General features: G+C 55.1%; 1 protein-coding gene across 3 annotated transcripts; it reads right to left on the bottom strand.

The window, feature by feature from the left end:
* Positions 1 to 743: 743 nt before the first annotated feature.
* ADCYAP1 (adenylate cyclase activating polypeptide 1) lies at positions 744 to 7,074 on the bottom strand. 3 transcript variants are annotated; one of them, XM_084208946.1, is made up of 5 exons: positions 5,645 to 7,074; positions 5,174 to 5,305; positions 3,132 to 3,266; positions 2,545 to 2,640; positions 744 to 1,576 (listed from the first exon to the last, which is right to left on the bottom strand). In XM_084208946.1, exons 2-5 carry the CDS (start codon positions 5,272 to 5,274, stop codon positions 1,390 to 1,392), a joined length of 519 nt encoding a protein of 172 aa, XP_084065072.1. In that variant the 5' UTR covers positions 5,275 to 5,305; positions 5,645 to 7,074; the 3' UTR covers positions 744 to 1,389. The 3 variants fall into 3 exon arrangements, with proteins under 3 accessions (XP_084065072.1, XP_084065071.1, XP_084065070.1); XM_084208945.1 differs by having other exon boundaries at positions 5,174 to 5,281; XM_084208944.1 differs by having other exon boundaries at positions 5,174 to 7,074.
* Positions 7,075 to 9,545: the final 2,471 nt, after the last annotated feature.

The following is a 9,545-nucleotide window of genomic DNA, read 5'->3' as shown; positions in this document are numbered from 1 at the left end:
TAACCCAAAAAGGTGACTCAGGTGGGTTAAACAGAGCTCGGAAAAGTTCGAAGAGAGGATGAGAGGCGGGAGGTCCTACAAGAAAAAGCAATCAAAGAAAAGAGCAACTCCGACCGAAAAATGCAAAGGCGAGAACCCTGCTCATTATTACACATGATGAGAAGCATGGACAGCACTGGAGAGTAACACACTGTACTTTGCATCCAGGTCCAGTACCGAGCTGCCCGGGGCAGTTGGGTAGCGGATCGGAGGTGGGATCGCCTCGTCTTACCTCGACCCTCGCGGTACCGGCTCCGGCACAGGCTCCGGCCCCGGAGCGCGCCGGAGGCCGCCCCCGCTCACCTCCCCACTCTTTCCAAACGGGTCCTGTCTCTGCTTTGGCTTTGTTCTGCAACTCTGCCCAGACAGCCAAAAGAGCAGTGCACGGGGCTTAGTACTTACTGCCCTTGCTGCTGGTTCGGGATTTGGGGGTTGGGATTTTGAGTTTGGCTATTTTTGGTTTTGTTTTGAATTTTTTTTTTTGCTATTATTATTTTAGGTTTGGGTTTTTTAACTATTTCTCCCTCCAATAGGCAACAGAGATGCACAATTTGGATCGAGCTGTTGTTTTCACAAGATAATTATCCTCTAAGCTCATTGTTTGAGGATACACTAATAGAGATACAACTGGAATCAAAGAAAGCAGGAGAGAAAAAAAATAATAATCGAAATCTAGAAGAAAGGGGACGCTGCCCCTTCAGAGAGGCTAGTGGCAAAGGAGCCTGCCTTGAGACTCACCAGGGGAAGAATCTGCTTCACCAATTCTCCCAAATCAATTTCCTCATAATCCCCCTGGGAGCAGGTCATCCTTCTCTATATACAGTAGCAAATGGTGAAAATTAATGTCTTCGACCCTGTCTCGGATAAAAATACTATCCTTTTAATTTCTGTTACAAAAATAGGAGTAATATTCAAAACAATGATTGTCTCTTTTTTTCTATTTATTTTATATAAAAACATAAACAGCTCAGGCGAATTCTTGTTCTTGTGCAGGCTTTTCATGAAGAATTGTTCTTTACTATTATTAGTAGTATTTATATATATATATTTATATATTATATATAACTTAATGATTGGTCCACAAAGTAGATCTGTGCGTTTCTCTAGTGCTTTTTGTACAAAAGAAAAACAATATTATTATCAAAATATTCATTTAATGGCTTTACTTCATACATAAATACATGTTTAGATAACACAGGAGCGGTGATTGTTCAGTCAGTTTGGAAATGACTTTTGTTTTTGTTTAGATTTTGTTGTTGTTGGGTTTATCTCTCTCTCTCTCTCTCTCTCTCTCTCTCTCTCTCTCTCTTAGGACTTTGTATACACAGGAGTGGCTGGTTACTCACATCGCTACAAATACGCTACTCGGCGTCCTTTGTTTTTAACTCTTTGTTTATACCTTTTCCCCAGGACGGCTGCTAAGTATTTCTTGACAGCCATTTGTTTCCGGTAGCGGCTGTAGCTGTCCGTGAAGATGCCGTCTATGTGCCGCTTGGTCAGCGGTTCCGCATCGTCCCCCAGGCCGCCGCTGGCACCGCTGCAAGCACCGAGAAGCACAGCTGCATCAGGCGGGGCCGCTCCGCCCCGCTCCGCGCCCCTGCGCGCCGCCCCCTGCCCCGCGCAGCCCCGCGCCGGCCGCTGCCCCCGGCGCAACACGTTGCGCGGAAGATGCGCGGGGAGACAAAGGCTGCGCCGAAACCCGGTCCCGACGCCGTGCGCGCAAGTGGCGGCGGCGGGAGAGACAATATCTCCCCGCCATGAATTATTCATTGCGGCCGCGAAAGCTGCTCTCCCTGGGGCTTCATTAACGTGTTACCTTCTGCCGAAGGGCAGCGGGTGGCACCGGGCTCGTCCCTGCCCCGCCGGCGGTGGGGAGCCCCGGGGAGCCCCGCCCGGCCGCTGGGGGTGCGCAGGGCTTCAACCGAGCCTCCACTGCTGCAGCTGAGCCCTCGATCATCGCTCTCCATGAGCTGCTCCCCCCAGCAAACCGTAAGGGCTGCCCAATTTCCTAATTTTAAATCGGTTGACTATAAAAATTTATAGAGACATATAGGTAGATAGATTGATATAGATATAGATATAGATATAGATATAGATATAGATATAGATATAGATATGTTGATAGATATAGATATATTGATAGATAAATGAGATAGAGATAGACATAGAGATAGACATAGAGATAGAGACAGAGACAGATACACATGCATGTGTGTGTATCCATATCTAAATATATATATACATATATATATCTGTATGCCCGAGCGTAGTAACCCAAACAAACATCCGCGAACACCCGCGCTGACAACCAGGCTCACGCTGCGCCGGGAGCGGCCAGGGGCAGCCGGTGCTCGGGGAGCCGGACTCCACCAGCCTCATCGCGGGCGCAACGCATTCCCGACCCCGGGCGGGGCAGCTTTGTTCCCCCCAGCCGCGGCCCTTCCAGCGCCTCCGCTCCAGCAGCACCAACGCCCACCGCGGAAAAGAACAAGCAGAGAGCCTTACCCGACCCGCTTGGCCATCAGTGAGTGCAGATATTTCCTGGCAGATAACTGGCCCAGGAGTTTCCTGTAGGCTTTGTTGAAGATCCCATCGGCGTGCCTGGGCAGAGGGAAGAGCCCGCGGGTGAGCGGCGAGGCCCGGGAGCCGGCTGCGACGGGTTGCGGGAGCCCGGGCGGTAGCGGTGACCATCCCTCTCCGCCAGCGAGCGGAGGGCGGCATCTCCCCGCATCCCCCGGGACCCCTCGTCCCCACCCAGATCCCTCCCCGCCGCGCTCGCTCGGTTCCGCGCCGGCTGGGCATTTCTGCTCCGTTTGCGGGAGCATCGCTAGCCCTCCTCGGCGCGGGCGGCTCCCCCGCTCCCTCCCCCGCGCTGCTGGAGGTAAGGCGGCTTTTCCATTTCTTCTGAGCTTTACACTGGGCACCGGGACCCGGGCAGTATTGTCGTTTGTTTGGGTTCGGGATTTTTATTTTGATGTTGTTGCTGTTTGCTTGTTAGGTATCATTACTATTTTTTCCCCCAATCGGTTCTGCCAGACCCGTATTTCTCCCTACTCCAAATTCACGCCTGACACCCCGCGAGTTGCAATCACCTCTTTTCCGGTGGGTAATACAAGGTGTACATCTCGCCGATCATGGAGGACGGATTCGCTATACCGAGGGGCTCTTGGTCGTAGGCGAAGTCCTGCAGGGTGTTCCCGTCCTCGTCGTAGACTTCATCCTCCAGCCTGGCAACGATAACAGCAAGGAAAAGAAGTCAGCCGGGCTCCGCGGGGCGCTCCGTTCCACTCCCCGCTGCCGGCTTCCGGCTGCCTCGGTGGCCACCCCTCGGCGGAGCCGACCCGGGAGCCCCGGGAGCCCCGTCCGGCCGCCCCATCCCCTCCCTGCACCCGCCCGCTCCCCATCCCCGCCCTCTCCTCTGCGGGGCAGGACCGCGGAGGAGGGAACACACCCGCCGTCAGACGTGCTCCAAGAAACCCCCCTAGACATGCCCCCCCTCCCCCCGCCCTCCGCGGCCCACGCCCCGGCCCGAGATGCATCCCCTCTCTGCCACCGCCGTGGCTGCTGCTTCCCAAGCGGAGCGCACGCCCAGGCGAGCACGCTGCCGCGCAAACACGCGTTCGTGTGCCAGGGGCTGGGCTGGAGCCGAGCAGCCTCCGCGGCCGAGACGGGGCGGTGAGCGGCAGCCCCACCGCCGGGGACCGCGCCCCGCTCCTCCCAGCAGCGCCCGCCGGGACGGGGGGGCTTCGCCTGTTGTTTTTCGTTGAATAGTGCCTCTGCCCTTTGAGATCTCGCCAGTTTTGTGCGTGTCCCAGCCCCCCCAGCCCCCGCTCTCTGCCTCCCTCTCTGCAGTACGATGTAGGTCATTGCACGTTACAGGCAGCTATTTTTGTCTGTGAGCTTCAGCGGAGGTATTAATAATAGATGCCGCTAAAGTGTTTCACTCCTGCTAATTCAGGCGCTCGAATGAAGAAAGCCGGCTTGCTGTCGGCTAATGGCCCCTCAGGCCACCGAGCCCACTGCCCCCTAGCCGCACTGCCCAGGAAGATGACGGGGGCTGCTCCGAACCAGCTCCGACGGGCTCCGGGTTGCTGCAAGGACACCTCGGAGCCCCGAAAAGGACACCCACCTCGGAGAACCTTGCTCTCCCGGCATCCCACCCCCTCCCCCCTTCATTTCCGCACACCGCACGGCAGTGACCCCCGCAGGGCACCCCGGAACAGAGCCAAGCGCCGGTGGAGCAGGACGACAGCACCGAGCCCAAAACTCCCCCCAAGCCAAGCAGCACCGGTCGCCCGAGCTGGCGGCAAGCAGGGTGAGAACAGGCTGCCATCGGCCGTCCCGGACCAGGCGCCCTGAGCCCCCAGCCGCAGACCAGCGTAGGAAACTCCCTTGTGCTGGTGCCTCTGGGTGTCCTCCACTCCTGCCCCAAACTCAGAGGAATTCAAACGCCCACGGCTCCCAGCTGGAAAGGGACAGCACAGGCACCAGCCTGCGCTGGAGCCCAGCAAGACAACTCCGAGCATAGAAAACCAAACAACCTTGTGCCAGCCCCTTTCCCTCTTGAGAAGGGCGGTCGTACACAGCCAGGTAAACAGGGAAAGACACTGAATCCCCACCAGCTCCAATCCCGCTACACGAACCATGACAGCTCCCACATGCTCGCAGACAGCGGCGCACCCGTCCCCACGCCCCGCTCCCCCTGAGCCGGACAGACGATACTTGCCGCTCACCCTGGGCGAGCTGCGGGCAACCAGAAGCTGCCAAGAGCCCCGCAGGACAGGGGCAGACGGGAGAGGAGCTTTTGGGCCCCGTCGACATGCAGCCGGGACCTTGGCCTGCTCCCGCCGACGCGCAGAAGAGCAGGTCCCCCCCCTCTCGGCGACACCACCGGGGACAAGAGGCCGTGGGTTACAGCGCCGAGGTACCGAGGAGCGGACCTGGGGGATGCCAGTGCTGCAGCCGGTGGAGGGGGTGGGCACACAGTCCAAGTGGAGGGGATGTCCTTTGGTAACTCTACTCCACATCCCCTCTCATTTTCCTCCCCGGTAAGATTCCGCTGCCCTTAGCTAAGCTGTGGCTGAGGGGGGCTGAAATGATCCCGACGGAGCTCCCGGACAGCTGACGGACCTACCTGAGCGCCGGGTACTGAAGTCCGGCCGCAGGTGAGCAGTAGACGCTGCAGTGCATTATTATGCCATAGACCAGAAGTGCTAAGATCGCTTTGCTACACATTGCCACTCTGTGCGGGAGGGAAAAAAAACTGCTGTAAAAAAAAAAAAAAAAAAAAAAAAAAAAAAAAAGGAAAATAAAAAAAAAGCCCCGAAAACAAACAACCAAAAACCCCCACCACTAACAAAAGCCTAAAGAAACCAGCCCACGGCTCACCAACCCCCTGGCCTCGCCTGCCGGAAAATGAGGCAGAGCGGCCCCGGGGGACAAGCGCCCTGGGCAGCCGGGTGCCGGCGCGGAGAGGAGCAGAGCGGTGCCCGGCGCAGAGAGCTGCGGCCGCCGCCCGCCCCGTCGGTGCCCGCCCGTCCGCCCGCCCGGCCGCCCGCCCCGGGACCGCTGCGGGAAGGCCCGGCGAGACACCTCGTGTCCTTACCATTAAACTCTAGACACCCGGCACTGAGAGCGTTTGGCTGCGAAACTAAAACGGCAGGTCTTGGGGGGGAAAAAATAAAGACCCAAAATGGGAAGGGGGAGAGAAATCGAGCTGTCTCCCAAGTTGCGTCCAAAAGGAGTTAAAACCCTCGTGACATCGCCTCTCCTATGGGCGAAGGACCGGCAGGATGCAGAAGATGCACAAGCGGCAGCAGTTAGTTGTTTGCTGGTTTTAGGGTTATCCACTCCAAAAAGAAAAAGAGAGGCAGGAAGGGGGAAAAAAAGATAAAGGAAAAAAGTTTGCAGGCGGCAGCACAGATCTGGAGTGGAGTCTACAAGGGAATTGAGAAAGAGGGATGGAGCGAGATGTCGCCGGAGAACGGAGCGCTGGGGGAGAGGGAAGAGAGCGAGCGAGTCCGGGAGGGAGCGGAGGCGGGAGCCGCGGGCTGGCTGCGTGCGATGTTGTCTTCCCCAGATCTCTCCCCTCACTGAGCGCCTTCAGCCTTCTCTTCTTCTCCTGCTCGGTGGCTCCAAACTTGACCAGCCTTCCGCAGCCTTCCGTCTGACACGCAATTAGCAAGAAAATCTTTGCAAACACCCCGCTTCAGCAAGAGCCCTCTTCGTAAACATTTGCCTGCTTGTTACCTTAGAGGACGGGCAATATTGTTTGTTGCCCCCGTAGTGGTGTCCGGATTTTTATTCATGAATCAAATGCGTTTTTTTTTTTTTTCTCAGTCACGTAATAATCGGGTATCAGAAAAGACGTCACCACCCCAATTCCTCAAGGAACACAGTTCTGTGTCGTCCTCAAAGATGAGCTTATCAGGAGTCATAAAGCTTCTCATAAACACCAACTCACACTCCTTCCCCCCCCCACCCAAAAAAAAAATAGAAAAAGAAAACCTAACAATCAAACAAACATGCAGAAAAGCCCCACCGCACAAACCTAAAAGGATGTTCGCCACAGTAAAGTTTTACCTGACGTGGGAAGGGAAGCGGAGGAGAGGAGTTAGGGGTGGGGTGGGGGTCCACCGGCTTGTTGGGCTCCCCCACGGCTTTGGTTCGGGTCTTTCCGCGGGGCCAGCTCACCCCACTCGCAGCCCGGGGCCGCCGCTGGGCTCAGGCCCCCGCGGAGCCGCCCGGCGCTGAGCGCGCAGGCGGAGCAGCCCGGCCGCGGAAACCCCCACTTCCGCGGAGATTTAAGAATATAAGTGGCCAATTATTTTTTTTCCCCAGGCCCCCCATTTATTTTTTCCTTTTTTTCTTTTCTCTTTTTTCTTTGTCTTTTTTTTTTTCTTTTTTTTTTTAAGGATTGTTAATATTTTTCCCATTACACAAAGCATCCCTCCCGGGGAAACCAGCAGCGCCGTGACCGTTCTGCGTGTATTGAAGCCGCGGGGCGTAAGGGACAAGCCCCACGGCCCCGCCGCAGGGAGGGTCCCACGCTCGGCCGGCGCTGCCCGGGGAGGAGGGGGCGGCTTTTCCCCTCACTCCCGTGGCCCGACCCTTTCGTCTCTCCGCCTTGTGCAGAGACAGATGTGCGGCTCGCAGCACTTGGCAGAGAGGGAGGGAAGAGCATCGCCATGAGGGGAAAAAAAAAAAAAAAAAAAAAAAAAGTTGATTTGCCGGAGGGACCGGGAAGGAAATCCCTTCTCTGGGGACTTCCCCGCCGCCGGAATAATTTTCCCCCGAAGTGATGCGCCGGACGCGGGCCACCGGCGGCTCCCAGCCGCTGCAACTGCTGCTCGTCTCCGCACTCCCCTCCCTCCGCGACCGAAAATGTGCCCTTCATTTCCGAGAATTACCCAAAGAAATACAGGCTTCAGGAGCCATTACTAGACATTTTAATTATTGGGATCATAACCAGAGCGTTCAGGAAGCAGCAATAATATAGTTCTCCTGTTTCCTTTTGAATGGGTTTGGTGTAACATGCTTGGATGAGTTATTTGAGCCCAAATCGATTTCTCAAAAACAACAACAACAAAGAACACACCATACAATTACATTCCTATTACGGTCATTTAAGGTTTCAATATTTTCCGGGGATAAAGGAAATTTGACGTGAATTAATGATTCCCGTAGAAATGGCCAACGACGCGATCCCGAGCGGGGATGCTGGATTAGGGACGGGGTGGGACGCTATCCTCGTTGTCATTCTGTGCCGGGCCTTTCGGGCCGGGAAGGACCGCTGGCAGGAGAGGGAACGGGGCAGGGCAGGGCGCCCGGCGGGGCTGCCGGGGAAGCGGTCACTCCGCCCTCCCGCTGGGGAAAGTGTCACCCCGCCGCTCCCGGTAGGAAAAGGGTCACCCCGCCGCTCCCGTTAGGACAAGGGTCACCCTTCTGCTCCCGGTAGAAAAAGGGGTACGCCGTGGCTCCCGCCGGAGCAGGGTCACCCCGCGGCTCCCGCCGGGCCCGCAGCGCACCGGGGCTTCCCCGCCGCTCGCCGCGCCCGCGGGCGCGCACGGTCCGTGAGCGGAGGGCGCCACCGCGCGGGCGGCCAACGCCGCCGAGCCGCCGTCGGGCGGGCCGGGGCTGCCCCGAGCCCCGGCTGGGCTGGGGAGAACACCCCCGCGCCCGGCTATAAGAAAAGCCAGCAGGAAAGGCGGCCCGCTGCTCCCCTTCGCCGGGCCTTGGGGGCTGGTGGGGCTCGTGGTGGGGTTTTTTTGGTTTCCTTTGTCGTGACTCGGCGGTAGCAGGTGTAAACACGGGCTTTTCTAGAAACCCGTGCGGCCAGGACTGTGTGAATCACGTCAGGATGAAGGCTTGAACGCACACTCTGCCTAAACGACAGGGAAAAACATTCCTTTTCTCCAAAGGGACGAGACACACACAGGTAATACACTTTAAGGCTGTGGCTGTTTTCACTTTCGAAAAGCCACTTTCAGCTACTTTTGATAGATACAGCCGCATTTCCTGTCCTCCATCCCCACTCCCCTAGATCCTTACAGAAAGTATGAGGATGCCTGAAATAGCAGGCATTAGCAGCACAGAGGTAGAGATACCCATAAAACAGACCTGAAGCTACAGACCCCACACAGAGACCCCCTATGCCACCCTGGTGGTGCCATGCATGCAGCAGCAATGTCAGGATGGTTTGCAAAAAATGTATCTTCTGAGCTGTCACTTATGGTGAGTGAGTAAGTCACACACAGTTTGTACCAATAAAAGTTTCACAGCATCTCAGTCTACGTCACAGGGTTGTGTGTGCAAAGTGAATGTGATTATGACATGACTGCAGTTTAGGCTGAGGAAGTAAAGGTTCTAATCTGGTCTCTGCATACAAGTAAATTTCTCAATAACTGTCATCTCAAGACTGAGAGGGATTTAAGGTATATAATACTTGTCTCTAGGGCAAATTCCTAAGGCAGCATCTAAAGAAAAGCAGGGGTTTTTTTATTGGCAGAATTTCTTTCATCTTCCCTGTACCAGCTTAAATTAGACCTTTTAATTTATCTAACTATTCTATTTTAAATATCTATTTTATTAACTAGAGCATTATAATTCTATGGAAGTTTCTGGGGGAGCTTACGTCCTGTAAGCCTTGTCGAGCCTGACTGCAGCTGACTACAACTGACTGCTGGAAACCTTGCTGCTATAGTTCTAATTCAAAGGAACATATTTCATCATGTACTATAAGGGGCATCTTTTTGACTCCTCACAAACCCCCTTTTTATATTTATGCATATTTTATCAAACTGCCAAGAAACTCTATTGGTCCATAAAGCCAGACATCCCATACACACTGATTGGATGTCCAGCCACTATATTCATATTTTTTCAGTATGCCCCAACTTAGCTGCATGTTTTTAAAAGAACCTGGAAGAATTTATGTACATGGAATACATAACTTTATCATGAAAGGACACATGTATTTCTGCCAATATAGAATAGGAGGAATTCTT

The sequence above is a fragment of the Fringilla coelebs genome, assembly GCF_963513975.1.
Source record: "Fringilla coelebs genome assembly, chromosome: 1".
NCBI classification, from domain to species: domain Eukaryota; kingdom Metazoa; phylum Chordata; class Aves; order Passeriformes; family Fringillidae; genus Fringilla; species Fringilla coelebs.
The sequence above is the reverse complement of the archived record's forward strand: the minus strand, read 5'-3'. Positions and strand labels throughout refer to the sequence as shown.